At 40.0% G+C, this 24,264-nt stretch overlaps 1 protein-coding gene across 3 annotated transcripts in view; it reads left to right on the forward strand.

Annotated features, from left to right (window-relative positions):
- The window catches only part of LOC126473993 (uncharacterized), a 62,437-nt gene that overhangs the window by 25,299 nt on the left and 12,874 nt on the right, over nucleotides 1-24,264 (forward strand). For 2 of the 3 annotated variants that reach the window (XM_050101382.1, XM_050101383.1), the window contains exons 6-7: nucleotides 11,575-12,441; nucleotides 22,770-22,997. In XM_050101382.1, coding sequence (XP_049957339.1) covers nucleotides 11,575-12,441; nucleotides 22,770-22,997 — 1,095 coding nt within the window. The remainder of the gene's footprint in view (nucleotides 1-11,574; nucleotides 12,442-22,769; nucleotides 22,998-24,264) is intronic. The other variant, XM_050101384.1, reaches the window with a different exon arrangement.

The raw sequence follows: 24,264 nt of genomic DNA on the forward strand, positions 1-24,264 counted from the left end.
AGAAATGGAAATTCACAAAAAGTAACAAGTACTGGAATCGGTAATTAGAGTTAAGCTATATAGGTCAGTTCTAGTAACCGATTCCAACCATTCCATGGTTATATTATTTATAGTGTTTTTCAGAATGAGATTTTCACTCTGCAGCAGAGTGTGCGCTGATATGAAACTTCCTGGCAGATTAAAACAGTGTGCTGGACCGAGACTCTAAATCGAGACCTTTGCCTTGCACGGGCAAGTGCGCTACTGACTGAGCTACCGAAGCACGACACACACCCCGTTCTCCTCACAGCTTTACTTCTGCCAGTATCTCGTCTCCTACCATCCAAACTTTACAGAAGCTCTCCTGCAAACCCTGCAGAGCTAGCACTCCTGAAAGAAAGGATATTGTGGAGACATGGCTTAGCCATAGCCTGGGAGATGTTTCCAGAATGAGATTTTCAGTCTGCAGCGGAGTGTGCGCTGATATGAAACTTCCTGGCAGAGTGCTAGTTCTGTAAGGTTAGCAGGAGAGCTTCTGTAAAGTTTGGAAGGTAGGAGACGAGATGCTGGCAGAAGTAAAGCTGTGAGGAGGACGGGGCGTGAGTTGTGCTTGGGTAGCTCAGTCATTAGAGCACTTGCCCACAAAAGGCAAAGGTCCCGAGTTCGAGTCTCGGTCCGGCACACACTTTTAATCTGCCAGGAAGTTTCATATCAGTGCACACTCCACTGCAGAGTGAAAATCTCATTCTGGAAACATCCCCCAGGCTGTGGCTAAGCCATGTCTCTGCAATATCCTTTCTTTCAGGAGTGATAGTTCTGCAAGGTTAGCAGGAGAGCTTCTGTGAAGTTTAGAAGGTAGGAGATGAGATACTGGCAGAAGTAAAGCTGTGAGGAGGACGGGTCGTGAGTCGTGCTTGAGTAGCTCAGTCAGTAGAGCACTTGCCCGCGAAAGGCAAAGGTTCTGATTTAGAGTCTCGGTCTGGCACACAGTTTTAATCTGCCAGGAAGTTTTATAATGTTTTCTTTTTCCAAAAGGTGTGGGCACTGAAATGTAATAGGAATTCTTCTTTTGTAACTCTAAACTACTGCAAAAAGGTAACAAATATTGGAATCAGTAACTATAATTTACCTATATAGATTAATTCCGGTTAATGATTCCACTGTCCATTATTTAGACCATTTTTGCAACAAATGGGTGCACAATAGTGTTATAAGATTTCTACATTTGGTATCACTGTCTTCACTACTATGAAAAAGAAAGGATCTTGGAATCAATACATACAATATTTGTTGTTTTTTGCAGTAGTTCAGACACCAATAAGAACTCTAGAAATCCTACTAAAACTGACTTCACACACTTACTGCAAACATGTCCAAAATTTTGAACCATTGAGTGCTTGGAATCAGTAACTAGAACTGACCTGATGTATAGGTCTAGCTACTGACTCCAACAATTTATACTTCATTATTTAGAACATTTTTCAGCAGGTGTGCACACTGTTATGGGATAGGATTTCTGCATTTGTAATTCCTCTCTAAATTACTGCAAAAAAATGATAAATATTGGAATCAGTAAATAGAATTAAGCTATATAAGACGTCAATTCTAGTTATCGCTTATTTACATCATTTTTTGCAGGAAGTGTGTGCTCTGAAATACAGTAGGTTTCCTGCACTTGTAATTGCTGTCTGAAATACTGTTAAAAGTAACTAGTATTGGAATTGGTAACTGGAATTTATTTATATAGGTCAACTCTATTTATCAATTGCAATATTTGTTACTTTTTGTGAATTTTCTTTGTTCATGCATCGTCTTATTTTAGGATTTTTGCGTCTGATTCTCCACATTTCATGCTACTGTTTCATGTACATTATTGTTTATTTTATTTTCCTATTGTTGTGTCACTTTCTAGTTTCTCCCTACCGAAAACACCCACTTTTCCGAGGTAACCCCATTGCATTCAATAACTGTTGTTATAAATTAGCATTGTTGTATAATATTAACATTTCACCATGCACTGTCCTTTAATGGACTTTAAAGAGTCTCTGTGCTTTTCTTACTCTGATAAATTATGACAATATTTTGTTTCACACACAAATAGATATATTTCTCTTTTGTTTTGTTCTTGTTTATTTCTGGTATCTGTAATTTATTTCAATGTAATTTGTGGCTAAGTAAAAAATCACATGAACTGTAATTGTGATTTTATCATATATTTATAACCTCAGCTGCTTTCAAAGATTGCCTCTATGTAGCAATTTTGCCTCTTGTATGACATCATTGGTCAAACCCAGTGAGTGGAATCAGAGAGTAGAATTTATCCAGCAGATGGAATAACTATTGAAGTTGTGCTGAATTGAATGTTGTTGTGGTCTTCAGTCCGAAGACTGGTTTGATGCAGCTCTCAATGCTGCTCTGTCCTGCACAAATCTCTCTATCTCTGAATAACTACTCCAACCTACATCCTTTTGAATCTGCTTACTGTATTCATCTCTTGATCTCCCTCTATGATTTTTACCTCCCACACCTCACTCCAACACTAATTTGGTGATCCCTTGATGTCTCAGCATGTATCCTGTCAATGTATCCCTTCTTCTAGTCAAGTTGTGCCACGAATTTCTTTTCTCCCCAGTTCTACTCAGTATCTCCTCATTAGTTACATGATCTACCCAACTAATCTTCAGAATTCTTCTGTAGCAACACATTTCAAAAGCTTCTTTTCTCTTCTTATCCAAACTATTTTTCATCCATGTTTCACTTCCATATGAACACTTTCAGAGAAGACCTCCAAGCAGGCTGTTCGGGTAAAAGCATTTCAGGGTATCACCATCTACAATGTTTACCTCTCTCCCGAGGGTGAAGGGTCTCAGAACATATTGTCTGCATTGATTCCACAGCTCACCCCACCTTTCCAGATCTTGGGTGATTTCAATGCCCTTGACACTTTTAGGGGTAGAACCACAATCACTGGCCATGGTAAAGACCTCGAAAGCTTTCGGCATAACTTGACTTTTGCCTCTCGAATAATAGTACCCCCACAAACTACATTATGGCGCATGGAACTTTCACAGGCACTAATCTTTCCATCTGCATCCCCTGTCTTCTCCCATCCATCCACTGGGAGGGGGGGTCCTTGATAATCTGTATGGTAATGACCAGTTCCCGATCTTTCTGTCTCTCCCTCAGCGTCACCCCGTGGACACCTGCCCATATTGACAGGGGTGCTTTCGCCTGTGCTGTCGCCCTTGGCTCCCTGCCGTATGGAGATATAAATGAGTGAGACAGTCCAGATTACAACTACAGCCATTCTTTCGACATCTGATTTCATGATCTCCTATTTTTTGGACCTGCCCCAACGAAAGGCAGTACATTGATGGTCATCAGAAATTGCAGAGGCCATTAAAGATTGTAGGCCAGCTCTCTAGTGACATAAGCAGCATCCATCAATGGAGCACCTTATTGTCTTTAAACGCCTCTGTGCCAACAGAAACAAGAATTCTCAGACCACGCACCTCCCCTTCATAGATTTTTGGCAAAGATCAGACATCTCTACAGATACCAGACATCTACAGGTGTATCTGGTAAGACCTTCAAAAGCACTGTCTACATTGACCCAGAGTCTGTCACCAAACATTTTGCTGCTGAAACCTCTGCCACCTGGAACCATATAATGCTCCATTCAGCGAGTGGGAATTTGTCAGTGTCGTAGCTCCCTGGCCTGATACAGCCCTAGCGCTGGACCACATTCATAGCCAAGTGATCAAGCACCTATCAGTGGACTACCAACATCATACCCTTGCCATCTTTAACCACATCTGGAGTGAGGACGAGTTTCCATCACAATGGCAAGAAAGCACCATCATCCCAGTACTGAAACTGGGCAAGCACCCTCTAGAGATGAGCAGCTATCCTCCTGTTTGTCTCACCAATGTTCTCAGTAAGTTGCTTGAATGCATGGTGAGCAGGTGGATGTTTTGGCTTCTTGAGTCTTGAGGACTTCTGCCTCCATCTCAGGGTGGTTTTCACCAAGACCATTCCATACTGATAATCTGGTTTACCTGGAGTCTGCCATCTGAACAGCTTTTGCCTGACGTCGACATCTTATAGCTGTCTTCTTAGATCTGTGTGAGGCTTATGACACAGTATGGCAACGCCACATCCTTGCTACCTTACACGAATGGAGTCTCCAGGGTCTGCTCCCAATTTTTATCCAGAACTTCCTGTCACACCATAGTTTCAGGGTTCAAGTTGGTACTTCCCACAGTACCCCCATATCCAAGAGAATGAGGTTTCACAGGTCTCTGTACTGTATGTCCCTCTCTTTGTAATAGCCATCAATGATCTAACAGCAGCTGTGGAGTCCTCAGTATCAACCTCCTTGTATGCTGACAATTTTTGTCTCTTCTATTGCTCCTCTAGTGTGGGTGTCACTGAGCGTCAACTGCAAGGCTCCACATGAAAGGTGCAGGCATGGCCCCCCACCCATGGATTTCAGGTTCTGGCCACCACGTCATGCACTTCTGCGGATGTTGTACCATTCACCCACAACCAGAACTTTACCTTGACGACCACCTACTCAATGTGGTGGTGACTTATTGCTTTTTAGGACTGATCTTTGATTTCCAGTTGATGTGGATTCCTCATGTTCACCAGTTTAAGTGAAAGTTCTGGCTGCATCTTAAAACACTTCACTTCTTGAGTAACACCAGCAGGGGGGCTGATCGCACTACCCTTCTGCCACTTTACAAGGCCCTGATACAATCCCGTCTTGATTATGGAAGTCTGGCATAGGTTCAGCGTCACCCTCAGCATTGGAGACACTGGATCCGATACACCACTACAGGGTCCGACTTCCAACAGGAGTTTTTCAAACTAGCCCTGTGAACAGCTTACTCATGGAGGCTGGGGTCTATCATTGCGGATTGGGCACTAACAATAGCTTGTCAATTAAGCTACCCATGTTCGCAGCTCCACTAAGCATCCGAACTACTGCCTTCTCTTTCCAAACACAGAAATCCATCTCCCACAATGGCGGCCCAGATCAGGAATTACGATTGCAGTACACATCCAGTCCCTCCCCTTTAAACTCTAGTTGTTTCTTTTTCTGCCTCTCCTCTCAGCCCACTCACGTGCACACCCCTGGTGTATCTCTCGGTCACAGTTTCATCTTGACATATCACAAGGCCTGAAAATCTCATTTCCTCCCAAGGCCCTCATCCACCAATTTTTCTCCATCCTTTGTGCGGTCTGAAGCTGATGGCATGATGGTTACTGGTTGCAAGGGCTTTGCTTATACTCACACAACATACTGAATTTCACTCCTTGCTGGATGGCGGTAGTGTTTTCACTGCGGAGTTGGTAGCTATCTCTCAGACTCTTGAACATATCCGTTCCTACACCAGTGAGTCCTTTCTCATTTGCAGCAACTTCTTGAGCAGTTTGCAAGCTCTCAACCAGTATTACTATCACCATCCTTTGGTCATTGCTATCTAGGATTCCCTGTACATCCTTGTACGCCGTGGATGCTCGGTGACCCTTGTCTGGACTCCGGGCCACGTCGGAATCCCGGGGAATGAACTCGCTGATAGCCTGGTTAAACTGGCTACCAGTGAACCGACTCTGCAAGCCTCTCGCAAAGATTCTACCATTCTTTGCCAGCTCCACATCAGCCATACTTGGCTGACTTTTGGTCATCTCTTCCATTGTGAGAATCCTCACTGCTGTTATGGTTTCTGTTTGATGGTGGTCCACATTGTGCTGAACTGTTCCGACCTAGCCACCCTGCAGTGGACTCATAATCTCCCTGACTCGTGACTGCTGGTTTCAGGAGACAATGCCTCAGCAGTTGAATCAGTTTTACGTTTTATTTGTGAGGGGCCTTTTACCTTTCTCTGTAAGGAAGGGCCACTTAACCTTGTTGGCCCATTGAGGGATGGCGGAAAATACTGTTGTCTCCTCTGCCCGGACTGGGCTGTGGCTGTCTGGGCATGGTGGTCGAGCTTGGTTCTCACCCTACCTGCTCTTTTACTCTTCTTCCCCTCCCTCGCTTGGTCTGTTAAGACTTGTTCATCTTTTGTCTCTCTGTGTTTCTCTTGCTCTGTCTGTGTTGCTGTTCTTTCATAGGCAGTTTCTGAGTGAGGTACCTTTGGTAAGTGGTGGGACTGGGGGCTGTACATCCCCTCATTGCAATTTGCTTTTGGCGGCTTCCAGCTGCTCCCTACATGGGGCATCATGCCTGTCTTTCTTCCTTGATCTCTTTCTTCTTTTTGTCCCTTATCTTGCTTTTGTTGACCTTTCGTAGATCTTGGGAATTCAGTAGGCTCTTTCTTATCTATAGTCAATGTCTGTTCAAAGAAAAATGAACTGATGACCTAGTTAGTAGTTTGATCCTTTTAATCATTCAACCAACCAACCAACCAAGACTTTGTAACACTTAAATCTATATTCGATGTTAACAAACTTCTCTTACTCAGAATCGAATAGAAGAAAAAATAATAATTTTTGGATTAGTGTAACTAAAGGAAGGGACTGGTTATGGGACACATTCCGAGGCATCAAAGAGTAGTCAATTTGATAATGGAAGTAACTGTGAGGACTAAAAACGGTAAAGGGAGACAAAGGCTCAAATACAGTAAATAGGTTCATGTGGGTTTAGGTTGCAGTAGTTAGGCAGATAATTACACACAGAACAGACTAGTGTACAGGACTGCATCAAATCAGTCTTCAGTCTGATACAGCAACAGATAATTTCCAGTTTTTTTATGTTCTCTGGACCATTTCGCCAATGGCAGTTTTATCCAGAACTCTGTTCAGTTTTTGTCACGGAGCATTCAGTGTTCTACATGTACATATGAAGTCTGCAAATCTGCATGTACATCTATAGTCTGCAAAGTACAGTGCAATGTATATGTTGTACCAGTATTAGACATTCCCTATCCTAGGCCATTCATGCATTGAGCAAAAGAATGTTACTGTCTGTATATCTCCTCATGCAGCCTAATCTCTCTTATAATCATGATCCCTGTGTGGGATATATGACAAATTCTCTGCTGTTTTATGGCCCATCTGTGAACATGCAATGTGCCAACAGTTATTTTTTTAACCTAAATAGTTGGTAACAGTATTGTGAAATTTCTGAAAAACTATCATCAAATTGTTCAAAGTGAAGTGTGTGTCCAATAATTTTTTTTTCTTTTAATCATAGGATCCGAAAGGTTTGACCATATACAAAATTTAACCTTCCACCATCAAATATTATGCAGTTTCCTAATACATGTTTCATTTAGTACAGTATTAGGACAGGATCATATTATTTGACCATCAACTTGAACAAATAAAAATGCTTTCCTTCATGATAAGAATTGTGTTCTCAATAATAGTGCTTGATGGGGCTTTGTCACAAATTTTCAAGGCATGTAAGAAACATAGATGTTCACACTGTATTGGCACCTGGCATAATCCGAGGTAGAATGTGGCAAATGTTGTAACAGGGTAATGGTTGTGGGACAGCTATTTTGTCTGTCAAGTTGAAACATTAATCACTTTCTGGATGACTCATAAATTTAAATTTACATGCCATACTGCATACTGGATTTTGCTCCTTGCTCCAGTCACATGTAAAGCAGGTGGAGACTTTGGTTCAGTAGTAGAATACTGGGGAGGTGCAATCAGTCTGCAAAATAGGTTGCAACACACTTGCACGGCCCATCCTAGAATATTGTTCATGGGACCCAAATAGGACTAACAGGGGATATTCAACATGTACAAAAAAGAATAGCACAAATGGTCAGAGATTTGTTTGTCCCTTGGGAGCGTGTCACAGAGGTGCCAACAAAACTGAAACTAACTGATTTGGCAGACACTGGAAGGTAGACACAAACTATTGTGAGAAAGTCTAATTATAAAGTGTCACAAACCAGCTTTAAATGTTCAATTTAAGAATGGTTGGTTGCTTTGTAGGGTAAAAAAACCAAAATGTAGGAATGTACTACAATTCTTTATAGATCGCAAGGACAAATTTACACTAATTAGAGCACACACTGAGGCATTTAAACTGTTATTCTCCCTGCATTCCACATGCAGATGGAACAGGAAGAAGCTATAATAATTGGTACAATGGGAAGTTCCCCCAGTCACAGGGATTTTCAGAGTATTGACTTAGATCCAGCTGTTGAGGAAGCAATCATACACTTGCATAATTTAATTATTACTGGTTTTTTCCTCTTAAGCTTAAGACGAAAAAACGAGTAATAATTAATTTATAATACTTACTGTGGAAGACAGCCACACTAACAAAAACGTATTACTTACTTATGTGTTCATGGAAATGTTGCATGCATTGTTCACTCATGGAATGCATATTAAAGACTAGAAGCTATGGGTAGATTGCGTTTTGACTGTGCCCAAGAAGATGATAAGTGTAGTAAAGCCGTTAAAGCTTTGGTTTGCACCAATTGTAGCAACTGACCTCTCTCTCATAAGTTCTTAGTTTTCTGTTGTTGATTTCAGTTCTTCCATTAATGCCCATTGTTGTAAACTGTTATAAAATCCCTGTCACTGGCCGGCCGCGGTGGTCTCGCGGTTCTAGGCGCGCAGTCCGGAACCGCGCGACTGCTACGGTCGCAGGTTCGAATCCTGCCTCGGGCATGGATGTGTGTGATGTCCTTAGGTTAGTTAGGTTTAAGTAGTTCTAAGTCCTAGGGGACTGATGACCACAGCTGTTAAGTCCCATAGTGCTCAGAGCCATTTGAACCATTTGAACCCTGTCACTGAAAGCTCTGTAAATCATGTGATAGTTACAACTCTCTGATTTTCACTCTTTCTTACACAGTTATGTGCATCAGTAACACCTCCTTTTTTGTTCTGCAGTTTCTTGTTCCATAATGTTAGAAATTTAAAATATGGCTCATTGAGTTTGAACCTTGATCCACAGTAGTTATGAATATTGTGAATGTTTCCGTGCTTCCAGCAACCGTTAATTAAATATTAACATATTTTATTACTTTATTGTAAATGGTAGTTATACAGTGCAATAGTAGAAATGGCATTGAATATACCTGCTGCTCCCAGCCCTGTATGCACACTGTTTGATAGTTATAGAATACCAATGACAGATGTATGTGCCATCTTCTGGCAGTGTGCCATTGCCATAAGTTCTTTGTAACAATTCCTTCTGCTGAATTGCCAGAATTTGCCATCACATATATTTTGATGATCAAAAGGATAAAAACTGTATGTTATACCTTGTCACAACATATATTCTGTAAAATGAGCCTGGAGCCAACCACTCACATATAGCAGACCGATGCATGGAACACAGAGATATGTATCGGGAAACAGGATTCAGACCAGCTCACAGTGAAACTCACAGTGGTGACGGGAGTGTGCATTTGAGTGTCTGTGTAGTCATGTGTGTGAATGTGTGTACTAAAGAGCAAGAACTCAAAATCTAATGTGAATGCTGTTTCCTGTTACATGTCTTTGTGCTCCAGACATTGATCCACTATAGGTGAACAGTTGCCACTCCATTATTTCACATACTGCCCACCCAGGAATTTCCATTATTGTAACTTGTTTTCTATTTAGTCACTGCATTTAACTAAAAAAGATGTATTGAAGATCTGATGATGTGCTTATAGAAATCTTTTAACAGGTTACTTTAAAATACAATTATGCAGTAATACATATATAAACAAACCAAAAACCATCACTCACAGGTAGCACTGGAGTCATTGGGAAAAAAAAGGTTTGATAGTTTTGTTTTGATATTTATACAGAGTGAGTCAAAAAGGACTTTGGGGTGATAAAGAAATTTATTGAAATAACTTACAAAATCCATAGATGTATTATGTTATAGCAGACAACCTCAAATTTCACAAAAAAGTGTCAAGTGTCATTTTGGTCCAGTGTGACTACCGTTTGTGAGGCCACAAATATCCCACCGGTAATCAGTTTCTTCTCACAATCATTGCCAGCAAATCGGGCGTAACTTAGGCAATGGCAGTGTAGATTCAATTTTTGAGGTCAGATAAAGTGTAGCCCTGCTTCGATGTTCATTAGCATATTCGGTGTGAAATTTATGCTGAACAGTTGTCCATTTTAATTGTGCACTATGCTGGCGCTCCCGATAGCGGAACAGGGTACTGTTGCACTATGTGAATCAAACCTAAGGTTGTTTGCTACAAAATGACACATCTACTGATTCTGTAAGTTATCTCAATATACCTCTATGTCATTCCAAAGTTTTAAAGAACTTTCAGACTCACCCTCTACTAATATACACTGATCAGCCAGAACATCATGAACACCTACCTAACAGCTGGTACATCCACCTTTGGCACAGATAAGTGGTGACGCATAGTGGCATTGAAGCAATGAGGCCATGATAGGTCGCTGAAGGGAGTTCGCACCACGTATGCACAAACAAGTAATCCAATTCCTGTAAATTCTGGGGAGGAGGGCGATGAGCTCTGACGCCACATTCAATGACATCAAAGACACGTTCTGTTGAGTTCAGATCTGGCAAGTTAGAGGCCAGCACATCAATTGGAACTCACCACAGTATTCCTCCAATCATTACATCACACTCCTGGCCTTGTGGCATCATGCATTATCATGTTGAAAAATGCCACTGCCATCAGGAAACATAATCATCATGAGGGGATGTATGTGGTCAACAGTCAGTGTATGATACTCTTTGGCCCTCATGGTGCCTTGCATGAGTTTCACTGGACTCATGGATTCCCAAACGAATGTACCCCATATCATAATGGAGCTGTCACCAGCTTGTCTCCATCGTGAAGTACAGGTGTGAAGGGGCTGTTTCCCTGGAAAATGATGGATTTGCGCCCTCCCATTGGCGTGATGAAAAAGGTAGCAGGCTTCATCAGACCGTGCAGTACTCTGCCACTGCCGATGGTAACGTGCCCTTTCAGTCATAGTGGCTGATGATGTGGTGTGAACAGGAGTGTTCATTGCACTTTGTGTTCACACACACTTGTACTCTGCCCAGCATAAAAACTGATGCTAGCTCCACCACAGTTCGCCACCTGTGCTGTTTTACCAGTCTACAACGTCCAACATCTGTCATGAGGGGTGGCCACCCAACTGCACAACAACTGGACGTGGTTTCACCATGTGTTGAAGACACTCACCACAGCTCTTCTCGAACACCTGACAATTGAGCAGTTTCCAAAATGCTTGGGCCGAGTCTCCAGGCCATCATAATCTGCCCTCTGTCAAACTCAGATAGATCACGCACCTTCCCCATTCTACTCAAGGACAGCATGCTCACATGCACCATGTGTATGCCTGACTAGTAGCCATTCTTTGCCAGGTGATGCTGCTATCGTCCGGACGGATTTATATCGATAGTAGGTTGATGGTTATAATGTCCTGGCTGATGAGTATACTCTATTGACTTTTCATCAAGGAGAGCTTATGTGCAAATCAAGTCTGTTGTTTGGAGTAAAGTACAAATTAAGCTAACATTTTGTTGTTTCTGAGAGCAAGATTGAAATTTGGTGTTAGTTTTTTGTTTGTTATAACAGAGAATTTGAGATATTACTATATACTTGCTATTGACTTTGTTTTCAGATTCATGGCACCATTTACAAACTTTTCCCAAATGTTATAAACGAAAGTATTCAGTCAGATAATGGCTCTGGTTTACAAACAGATTCATCGTTCTTCTTGAAGCACCAGCTACAGTTACTAGAGGAAGCAGAGAAAAAAATTTTGTGTGAAGATGAACTGATTGCGGCAGTTGGCCTGACAATGCGCTCTGAACTCCTCAAAAACTGCTTCACAATGAATGTTAATGTCTGGGATGTCACAGCAAAAAATGCTTTTGTATTTTTGCAGGAGATGAAAACAAATCTACACAACCTTGAACATGGTGTAAAGTACATCCTTGACATCTGCTTGAAAAACTCCTCAGACAGGGAATTCTCTTCCTTGATATGGTACTTACTTATAGTTATTAAATCTGAAAATGAGACAGTTAACAAAGTCATTCACTTTACAGATGTGTTCAAAAAAGGATGTGATATAAATACAGTGATTTGTAGTGATATTGAGAATCCAGTGCATCGGATTACAGTTACAAGTACACTTGTTTGTAAAATGCCCCCTGCATATTCATCAGAAGATACTGTACTCCCATCATTGTTTCTGCCTGTTGACAGTATTGTATTAAATGTTGGATATTTCCTCACTCCAGTGTTGTCTCTAAGTGAAGGAATTCAAAATATTGCCTCATTGTCATCCGGCAGTCTCTACAAGAATGTATTACCAAAGATTAAGGGAAATTATATAGAATGCTCACAGAATTGTGAGGTACCTCCAATTGAAAAAGAATACATATGTAAAATCAAACTACCAACTGGCATCAGTGGAGACCTCTTATGGCAGAGCATTTTTAAAAGGAGTTGGCACAGATGTAATGCTGATGTCCATGCATGGGTGAGTCACATATTTGTGGTCAATATGGTTTAGTATGTGCTATTCAGATCATGAGAACTTTTTTTTTGCTATTACTTTCACACACCTGTTCATATTTTTGCAAGTTAAAGAGAAAGAAAGTATGATATGTATTTATTTATTGGTGCAGAAAATGACAGATACAATTTAGCTTTATCAAGAGTTTATTAGAAATTTTTAGTGATCTTCCAGCAGTTCTCCTAAGCGAGGTCAGGAAATACATGTGAGAGCTTTTTTTTTCCCCTTCACTTCCTTACTGATAGGCACTGTTGCCTGAATAAGTGATCTAGGCACAGTGTTCAAATAGTAATGTCGTATCTTTTTGCCAAATACTGTTGATATCTTTAATTTTATTTGAAAATAAATAGTTTTTCCTGTGGCATTGTGCCCTGTCAGTGATGAAAACGCCTTAGTAGCAGTGGAGTTGAACTCTGCATGAATACCAAAGAATAACTCTTTTATTTCATAACATGTTTTTATGTATTTGCTACAAAATGTCTCACATACTGCCATTACAACCAAAAAAATTTCTAAGAAAAATGTATTTCATTTTTGGCTTTTCACTTGTTTGATCATCATTTCATAATTTATCTGACAATAGCTAGATCCCTGGACAAGTCTTTAGAGGCAAGTTTCATTTTCTTTGTGTGAAACAAGTGATTTTACCGTTTATTACAGCTTTCAAAACCCTAGAAGTGAACTCTTCATGAATCAACAAAATAAACAAAGGTGTCAAATTGTAAGGTAAAATCCGAAATCAAGTCCATTAACAAGATTAGGTTTATCAACAAGAACTAATACTTTACACTAATAGCAAGTTATGAGTGCACACAAAGTACATGTGCTGCAAAAGAAAGTGCTCCTATTTATATATAACAAAGTTTTATAAAAATTACAATATTCCATAAACACATTGAATAAATTAGAATACAAAACAATAAATAATTGCAGGAATCAAACCAGAGCCCCACACATCAGCATCTAGTGATTATGACTACTACACTGTGGTGGACAGCATACAGTATGTCAAATTGTGGACAACATACAGTATGTGGAATTGCTCCCCCTCCTTGCAAAACAGTAACCCACTGTTGCAAAATGGACTATTGATATCTGGATTTAGTCAGTCCGTCAGTGGCAGTAGCGGATCCTCCTGTTCTGATTGTCACATTCTCATTGTTTCTGTAGTGCCCAAAATGAGTTACTTTCATCAAAGCAACATGGTCATGGGGGCAGATCTTAATGTCCCTTGTATTGGCAGTATGTCAATCTGGGTTGATTTGAGGGAGGGGACCAAACAGCGAGGTCATCAGTCCCATTGGATGAGGGAAGGATGGGAAAGGAAATTGGCTGTGCCCTGTGAAAAGAATCATCCCAGCATTTTCCTGAAGCAATTTAGGGAAATCATGGAAAACTTAAACCAGGATGGCCGGATGCATGTTTGAACTGTCATCCTCGTGAATCTGAGTATAGTGTGCTAACCACTGTGCCACCTCGCTTGGTGTTGATCTATGCCTCAGGACTGTGATAGGGTTTCATGTGAAGTTATCCTTTGTGTTGGGTGGCAATATGTTTTGTATACTCATCCTCAACATTGCTGATTGGAAATGAAAACAAAGTATCAATTGTTGTTTCGTCCTCTTAATAATGGCTAAGGAAAACCAGCATGAAACCTGTAGTGTCTTGTTTTGAACCGTATGTAAATGGTCATATATTCATATATAAACTGTTCTGACAAAAAGTGAGACACCAGTGCTACAAATAATCCAGTGCTATGTATTAAGCTCTTATATTAAAGTCTGAAATCAAAAACAGTTCACAAAGTATTGCCAACGCCCTTGCCACAGTGGTGACACCGGTACCCGTCAGATCACCGAAGTTAAGCGCTGTCAGGCTGGGCTAGCTCTTGGATGGGTGACCATCCGGTCTGCTGAGCACTGTTGGCAAGTGGGGTGCACTCAGCCCTTGTGGGGCAAACTGAAAAGCTACTTGATGGAGAAGTAGCGGCTCCGGTCTCAGAAACTGACATACGGCCAGGAGAGCGATGTGCTGACTACGTGCCCCTCCATATCCGCATCCAGTGACGCCTTGCGCTGAGGATGACACGGCGGCCGGTCGGTACTGTTAGGCCTTCATGGCCTGTTCAGGAGGAGTTTAGTTTTTTCGCAAAGTATTACACACTGCCAAAAATTTTTGTAAAGAATAGGAAGAGCTATCCAAAAGATAAAGTTTGGATCAGTGATACTCATAATTCTGATGACCCTCTTCTGTTTCATAAAGGCTATTTACTTTTGACTGCTTTCCCCAGTATATAAGTGAATGGAAATGCAGCTTTTATTATTTCCAAATCACAAATAGATCCAATTAAGCAAATGGGAAATGCTGTTGAATTCAGTCTTTTACATGGATGAAGGATGTGAATGGGCTATATGCCAATTTCTTTTAAAGCGAGGTTGGGTTACTGTTAATATGTAATTCCAGGAATTAGTAATCATATTAAAATGCTACTGGAGGCCATTTACCTGTAAATGGTAGGTGTTTGATATCTTGTGGACAATGTTGCATCATGAAATTACTTCAGATTTTTCGAAAATCAGTGATCATTCATTACATGTGGTCCTCTCTTAATTGATAATGTAGCCAGTGCATACTTATTTCCATTTGTCGACTTGGGAAGTCTCCCCAAGAGGTCAATCCAATCTAGTGAAATGGAGTAACTATAGGAGGAATTTATACCAGACGTTCTGTGGACAACTGAGGCATATGCTTCCATCTTTGGCATTTCTTGCAGTGGCTTATGTAGTGCCTGATAGATGGGCAGAGACCTAGCAAATGATACGTGCTTCTGGTTCTATCAAAGGTCTACACACATTCCAGATGACTTCATATCAGAGTGTTGTGAAAATAATTCAGTATGTCTGGCTGGAAATTAGTTGCGATGACGAGTAATCATTTCCACCTGATTGAACCATAATTCCTTTTATACAGTAGTCCTCATATTAATCTGAATTATCCTTTGACAGCTTATTCGTTCTCTTAGGCCACAATTGTTTCTTGGAGCTTTGTTTTATTCAGCAGCAATATTTGTTAGAGCAGTAATGACTGTGCTATCTCCAGCACTGTAATCTAATTTCAATCCAATAGACTCCACGAAAAACAGTTGCCACCCTTGTGTCTGCATCAATTCTCGTATACTACCAGGACACATTCCTGAAACTTAAATTCTCACGTTGCCACTTATCCTGATGGAGTCTTCAGACTTGTCAGACAGCAAAATAATGGTAGTCAGTCACAACAGTGAATGATCTGTCATCAAAATACCATCAGGTGCCCTGGCTCAGTGGATTTGCACTACATCACCTACCTCTTAATCACCAAGTAACAGTGTGGAGTTCCATTTCAGCTTTCTTGCCCAAACATGCCAAGAATGATTTCAGCACCTCCTCAAGAATACAAAAATATCTCTTTTTTTGTATTCAGATTGCTTTTCGCATGGTCTTAGTTGAGGCAGGGCAATCTCGCATGTCCAAGATACCTCTTGTCTCCTTCAAACTATCACATATAATCCAGAATCAAGATCAAGCACCATTTGTGAGAAAGAGTTGGCAACAAGAACGGACACTTTATGTTGAAAATACATTTATTGAGCACAGATAAAATACAAGTGGAGATGAAATGCCTGCTTCGGCATAAAGTGCTTTTATTGATACATACATAAAATATTGTAATAACTCCCAGTATTCCATAAATAAGTCCCAGAACCTTATAGAAATTATGAATCTTAAACAATAAATAGATGCAAGAGGTGAGAATCAAATTGGTGATTGTACATTACCATCCTGTGACTATAAACATTACACCATAGTAATGACAGACAGCCCACAATGATCTGCACATCCTGCTATGTACTAAATTTTGGTAACTGCTTAGATATGTCATTCATATATGATTCCATGCTTTGAAAGATGAATCAAACTTGGTACTCTGTATAGATGTACCAAGTTAGGGTACCCCATAATTAAGGCACTGGACTTGAGTGTGGGAGCAGTGAGTTATAAATCTTTATCCGGCCATCTACATTTTAGGTTTTGCATGGTTTCTTCAATCAGTTAAGGTGAATGCAGGATGATTCCTTTGAAGATATTTCTGATTTCCTTCACCATTCTTGTCTAGGCCAAGCTTGTGCTCTATAATGATGATGTAAACAGCTTGTAAACCATGATCTTCCTATGTTAATATTAGACTGATGAAGCATACAACAAAATGTGTATTTTCATTGACACTGTGCAAATGTTGAATAATATGACAAGTAGTAAATTCACAGAGTTATAGAAAATTCTAGACAGCTCTTAGTTTCAGGAGCATGTAAAAATAGAACACAACATTCCTAATTTTTGTAAGGATAGATTCATTCTTAATGGAATAAAGACGAATTTATATGTAATATTTCTGGCTAATAACCTTGTGACTACATTTACTATGATGATGCCCTTTGTCCTTTGCTTTCTATACATGTCTATGGCTGTATGATTTAGTTTGTATCGTACAATGGAAAATTCGGGATGAATTCTAACAATGTTATGGAAATGAAAGTTGCCACCCACCATGTAGCGGAGATGCTGAGTCACAGATAGGCACAAGCTGCCAGAGCCTGCATTTGTGTGTGTGTGTGTGCGTGTGTGTGTGTGCGCGCGCGCACCTCATCTATTTTCGACAAAGGGCCTTGATGGCCAAAAGCTTATTTTGTGACAGACTTTTTGTTGTGCATATCTGTGGGTCAGTATCTCCACCATAAAGCGAGTGGCAACTTTCCTTTTTTAATATTGCTAGTTTGTATCATTATTTATATCAGGCTTTCTTACAAGATGTGATCAAAAAGTAATGAGAATTTTTGTTGTTCTTAAGGAATCTTCAATTGTCCTTCATCATCAACTTTTTCCCCTTCAAAGTAATCCCCCTCAGATACAATACAATTGTGCCAGCACTTTTTCCAATCTCGAAAGCACTTCTGGAACTCACTTTTCATTGTGGTGCTCAGCTCATTCAGCAATTCTGTTTTTGTCCAATCAATGGTGGCAAAACGACATACTTTCATGGTTCTCTTCAGTCTCAAGAACAGAAAGAAGTCATAGGCGGCTATGTGTGGCGAATATGGTAGCATCATGATTAAATTTCCCTAAGTGGTTTTGCCACAGTTCGGGTAGTTTTTTAGATTGCTTCACTCTAACAGCACATAACTTCCAGCTGGTATTCCTTATTGATCCTGTGACCATAAGGCAGGAACTCATGATGCACTATACCATTGTAATCAAAGAAAACAGTGAGAAAAACCTTCACTTACGATAGAACTTGTTGAATTTTTTCAGGCTTGGTTCTTCAGGCAGTTTTCACTGGGTCAATCGGGCCTTGCTTTTGAGATCATACTCATGTTTTGTTATCTGTTATAACCTTCCTTAGAAGTTCTAGATCACTGTCAATTTCATTCAGCGTTCTTTAGCAATGTCTACACGACATTGCTTTTGGTTGAAATTCAACAGTTTTCAAACAAACTTTGGTGATACACATTTCATGCCCAAAATTTTCAAAAAATTTCCTTGGCATGAGCCGAAAGATATGCCACACCATCAGCAACCTCTCTGATAGTGATTTTCCAAAAGCATTTTCTTTACTTCTTCCACTTTGTCATCAGTAATTGATGTGCTAGGGCGTCCAGGGTGATCGTCATCTTCAATGTCTTCTTGACCCTCTTTGAAACATGTATACCATTTGTAAACTCTTGTCTTACTCATAGCAGATTCACCAAAAGCAACAGCCAGCATTTATTGCGAAACTAAAACTTCGCTGAGCACTTGAAAATGCATATGACCTTTTCGATGTCAACAATAAACTAAATATTCAAAACAGTTGAAAATGCAAATATATATCAGGAAAATGTGTACCAACCACATAAAAAAAACTGAAAATACCTGCGAAATTAAAGAAATTTCCATTACTTTTTGGCCACACCTCGGATATGTTAATTGTTTCCACTCTTCATTATCATTAAACTAACTTATTAGTTATATGATACATCCGTCTATTCTGGTGCTGTGTGTCCAGCCAATGTTGGGTTGGGACTGATGTGATCCAATTTTATGGATCACATTTTGTGGATAACAAGACCTTTATATAGTCTATTATTATTATGTGGTCACCAATCCCAAAGGCATTTTAAAGTTTACCCCTTCTGTCTGTGTCTAACGTATATCATACAGTCAAATGCAACATTGTTTTTCAAGGTGTCTGTGCATCCTATAACCAAGGCAAAAACTGGAAACCAGCCTGATGTTTACTATGTCATCATCCGTTTAGGACACATCGCTCACAGCATAGTGTAGATGGTCAGTTCAGCACTGCAATCACATGTTGGTCTATGTCCTGCAGTTACTGGATTGCCTTAGGGGGCATGTTGAGAAACTTAAGGTTTGCAGTAATTTAATGTGTTCTTTCAGAAATCTCTCTCATTCTCTTAGCAATCTCTCTCATTCTCTTGCTTCAAGACACAGTTGAAGTTGATTAGTTATTATGTCCCAATAGACATATAGACATCTCAAACACTTTCTTACATGACCGTTTTGTTTTTCTTTCATGGTAGAAGTAAAGAGTCAGACTTGAACACACCAAAAATGGATAGATACTGTCCTTAAAAGATACCATTTTCGCTAGAACTCGTTGGTCTTAGGGCATTCTTATAGACTAAAGCCAGTAATAGAATTAAAAATAAAAATGCATTGCAATTTGGAATGCTTTTTATTAAAATATAAAATTCATTTTAATGATTTCAAATTTGAAATGGAGGTTTATCTTCCATGTACTCTGCCTTTTCTGACTGTTAACAATCCTAGATGTATTTCAAGTCACTTGGAAAGTCATTCAAGAGGAGCAGAATTGAGGGCTTCTGCATAATCATTATGACAGACTTACAGACTTGTCTTCTTAATGTGAAGTTGCATCAAGAAGGTAGACTTAGTCAAAAGCTGGTTCTTACTTTCCAGAGGATCTCTGACACAAATCTTATGTCCTCTGCGTGTAATTTTTGTCTAATGCTGTCACATTCACAAGCAGTTACTATGCAATGGAAAATCATTTTGTGGCTCATTAGTTGCACATTTTGTCACCAATATGTGTTTGAGCAACAAGTAAATCTGGGCTGGAACAATAACAGTATGAGAAGAATAGTGTGCTGCTCACCACATAGTGGGGATGTTGAGTGACAGACAGACACATTGAAAAGAGACTGCCACATGCCTCTTTTCTCCCCCCCATCCCCCTAATAAAGATTACCACTCACCCCAGAAGCAGTCTGACCTTCTGACCTTAGTGCCAAGAGATGACATTGGCCATCTTTGTATGTTATACTTGTGTGTGTGTGTGTGTGAGAGAGAGAGAGAGAGAGAGGACTAGGAAAATTTATCTAGCAGATTCTTCTTCTTTTTCTTCTTCTTGTATGCATTTTCTTCCTCAGTGATAATAACTTATAATTGAACATAGAACCCAGTTAATTCTTTCCACAACATATAGTACTACCCCTAACAGCACTTATTATGTCAAAAATAATGCTTATTACACCAAGAATACAATGATGGTAAAAAGAATTGCAACGCCAAAGGAGGAGTTGTGCAACATAAACTAAAGTTGGTAGGCATGTTTCTACATCTGAAAGATGATGTCTAGGCAAATTTCGCACCAGTCGGATAATAGTGGCACTAGTAGCACCACTATGAGGATGTAAATCACGTTTGCTTGAAATACATGCTGTAATGGTCCATAAGCATTAGTTACCATTCAGATAGGATGTAGTGAGTAGATGTTAGTCAAAATGCCTTTAATGTGACAAAGACGCCATTATCAACACATCACTGAGTTTGAATGAGGTAGTGTAATAAGGCTATGAGGAGCTGGTTCCTTCTGCGATATTGCAGAAAGACTTGGCGAGAATGTAGTCACTGTACACTATTGCTGTTAGCGGTGGTCACAGAAATGTACAATCACAAGGAGACTGGGCTCCTGATGACCATGTGGCACTACCAAGAGGAGGGACCATTGAGCTTGGCATGTGGCTGTGGCACATTGTACTGCATCTGTAGCAGCAATTTGAGCAGCAGTTGGCAACACAGTGACACTAAGAACTGTTAGAAATTGGTTACTTCAAGGACAGCTCCGAGCCAGATGCCAGTAGCGTGCATTCCACTGACTCCAAACCACCACCATTTGTAACTTAAGTAGTGTCCCGCAAAAAATTCATTGGAGGGCAGGGTGGAGGTCTATTGTGTTTTCTGATGAAAGCTGGCTATGCTTTGGTGCCAGTGACTGCCATGTATTGATTAGAAGGCGGCCAGTTGAGGTCCTGCAACCAACCTGTCTGTGTGCTAGACACTGGACCTACACCAGGAGTTATGGTCTGGGGTGTGTTTCATATGGCAGCAGGAGCAATGTGACTGCAAAATTGTAAGTCAATCTGGAGACTCAACCTGTTGTGTTGCCATTCATAAACAGCATTTTGGGGTGTTTTTTCCAACAGGATAACGATTGTCGACATACCACTATTGTAACCCAGCATGCTCTACAGAGTGCTGACATATTGCCTTGGCCTGCTTGATCACCAGATCAGTCTCCAACCAAGCAAATATGGGAAATCATCAGATGACAACTCCAGCATCATCCATAAACAGCGTTAACCATCCTTGTATTGACAGACGCAAGTGCAACAGGCATGGAACTCCATGCCCAAACTGGTACCTGGCACTTGCACAACACAATGCATGCACATTTGCATGCTTGCATTCAACATTCTGGCAGTTATTAATGCACCAACATTTTACATTTGCAATGGCTTATCTCGCCCTTACATTAACCTTTGATCTTGCAATATCAATCATCAAAATATGTTACCTAGACAAATGTGTTCCCAAAATTTCATTACTTACATGAATTACTTTTTGTTGTTGTGGTGTGTGTGTGTGAGTGTGTGTGTGTGTGTGTGTGTGTGTGTGTGTGTGTGTGTTTTTTTTTTTTTTTTGTTCCCCCCCCCTCCTGTTGGTGCAGATGTTAATTTCACCCAAGACAGATGCTAACATCGCCAAAAATACATGCTACATTCTCATGTTCCTACGCATCAGTAATCATTCACGGTCATACTTCATCTCGTTGCTTTCCGATGGCCTTCTTGTTAGGTCTCTGGAATGAGCATGTGATGGGAGCCTTTCCTCATTCTATTTTCTGGATTTTCTCTGTCTGACTCACCTTGATAAATCTTTAGTGCTGACTATTTCATTGTGTGGTTTTGATTTCAATCTGTTTGACATACTTTGTGTGATTCTTCAGTTTGTCATGGTGTTTTTGTTGATCAAATAGTCCACAGGTGTACTGCAAGTTCGTAGTGTCCAACAGGCACAATATTTCGGTGATCAGATGTGTCGCCATCATCAGGTGCATTGCCAATTCGTCAACGCACCTAATAGTAGCCACTTGTCTGATTGCCAAAATATTGTGCCCCCAGCAGTATACCCATGGACTGTTCGATTGACGTATTGGGTTAGGTCTCTTCTTGTCATAAATGTCTTTGACATGCAGAGAAGAAGTCCTGAGTATCAATATGAACGTTAAATACTTGGTAGAGGACACCTACAATTTTACTTGTACTTCTCACAGAATCTGATCTGTAGTTACAAGTGAAACGTTCAAATATAATTTCTCATCTGTTGCTACAGATTTTGTGATTGATCTAATACATTTAGTGTGAAACTGCATTAGTGATATGTAGATAGCTGTTAAAATCTTTTAGTTTCCTTATTGAAAACAATTTGACAATACTCTTTTATAGCACAGACACTAACTTTTCTTTTATCCCCTTGTGGCTGGGTAATTTACTCATTTTATATTTGGTGTAATAATTCCATATAAGTGAATAGTTGTCTAACTTACCATGATATCCACTTACTGAAAAGAAGACATGTCAAGTTCCAGACAGGCACAATCAAAATTTATGTTAAAGTCTAATAATTTCAATATGGGAGATATTCTGTTCATTCAAATAAAATTCCAAGTTAGTTAAAGTTAGAGCTTATTAGTTGTAAGTAATTGCCTTTCCAGGTGAATCACATTGTCAATCTGAATCAATGATCAATTATGATTTGATATTCCCTTACCTTGTCTTCCCAGGTAGTTTTAGAAACATTAAGTGCAGTAATAGTCCGTGTGTGGACATAGTGCTAATCCTGACTGAATATTGGAAGAATGAATGTGATATATACAGTTTTATCTTAATGTAGTTCCAGACCAGCAAGGACAGAGTTCGTGTGGATCAGATGGTTTGGGTCAGAGTGGGGCAGAATTTATGTAAGCTCGTTGTTAATGCAGGCATCACTGCTGTAGAACTACACTCCAAAGATCCTCTGACTCTCCATGCCTTCAAACAGTTTATAACTGAAGAGATGCTCACTGCTGGCAGACATTCTCCGAAGGTGAAGATTCCAATATCAGTTGTAGATGTTGCACAGGTGAGAAGTTTCTTCAGCTGCAAGATCGCTTGCAGTACTGTATGAAAGTTATGTTTTATAGATCACTGTTTAGTACCTAATGAAAATTACTTAAAATACTTGCTATACATCCTGGATTATTATGAACTTAATGCAATACACGAAAGTTCAAACTTGTTTCTCTTATTTGAACTAGCTCTTAATAAATAAATAACATAGGTACAAAGGTAAGCTCAAAATAAGACAGTAAAAAATAAGAAATAGCAAATTGTTTGAGAGAAAAGGTGTATTGAAAAAAGTCAGAAGTAACAGTGGAATATAACAGCTATGATTCACATTGAAACTGTGATGAGATGCAAGCAATTGACAGAGAAGGAAGCCACGAACTGTTCAGAGGACAAGAGACCATTATCTCTGTACATCAGAGCTGGCAATGTGTCAGGAAGTTCCGTGCACAACCCAAGTGACAAAGAAAGCATTTAGTTGTCTTTTACAACATTCCACAGCATGTTCAGTTATGAGTTATTTGATGTTGTTGGACAATTTGTTTGGCTCAGTTCACTCACACTGTGAGGGAATAAGAGATGCAGGTGATACGTAAGTTGCGTACCTTTTAGAGTAGCTCATCTGTATGTTTTACCAGTAGTGAAATAAGTGATGATTTAGAACAGAGAGCTCCATAATATCTTTGTTTCTTCAGAGGAAGAGATTCTACTAGCCTTTACAAGGACTTGTGATTGGGTGGTGGTGCAAGTTTCCAGCCAAGATCATTTTTATGTACCTTCTTACAACTTTTTGCACTTCCTAGGCATTACACAGCAGAGAACATTAAAGATTTTGTATGTAGATTACAGAGCTCAGTCATACCCTCCTCTAATATACCGAGTGAACCAAAATTTGAACACGCGGATGCCACAGTGCAATTCCTTACGTACTAAAAGTTGAGATTTGTTTGTAACAAAATTTCATCCCATACACATTGTCAGTAGAAAATGAACAGCAGAGAAAGGAAATTTTGCATCTCTGTAATCAGATGTCTTCTCCATTGAGCACTGAGTAGCTGAGCTGCCCAGTTAGTGCTGTTGCAACCCATCTGCTAGGGTCACATTGTGATTAGGAGGTCAAACGCAGAGTGAGGGTGAGTGGTCCATTGCACATCTGGAGGTGTCAGTGGTGCAGTGGTATCTGTAATAGCAATATTTATTTTGCACCGTGTACAAAGGGATAAGTGTCTTCAAAGCTATAGTCAGTAGCTGGGTGCAAGGGCACATGCCACAAAGCAGTGCCA

This window comes from Schistocerca serialis, chromosome 4 (genome assembly GCF_023864345.2).
Source record: "Schistocerca serialis cubense isolate TAMUIC-IGC-003099 chromosome 4, iqSchSeri2.2, whole genome shotgun sequence".
Taxonomy (NCBI): Eukaryota; Metazoa; Arthropoda; class Insecta; order Orthoptera; family Acrididae; genus Schistocerca; species Schistocerca serialis.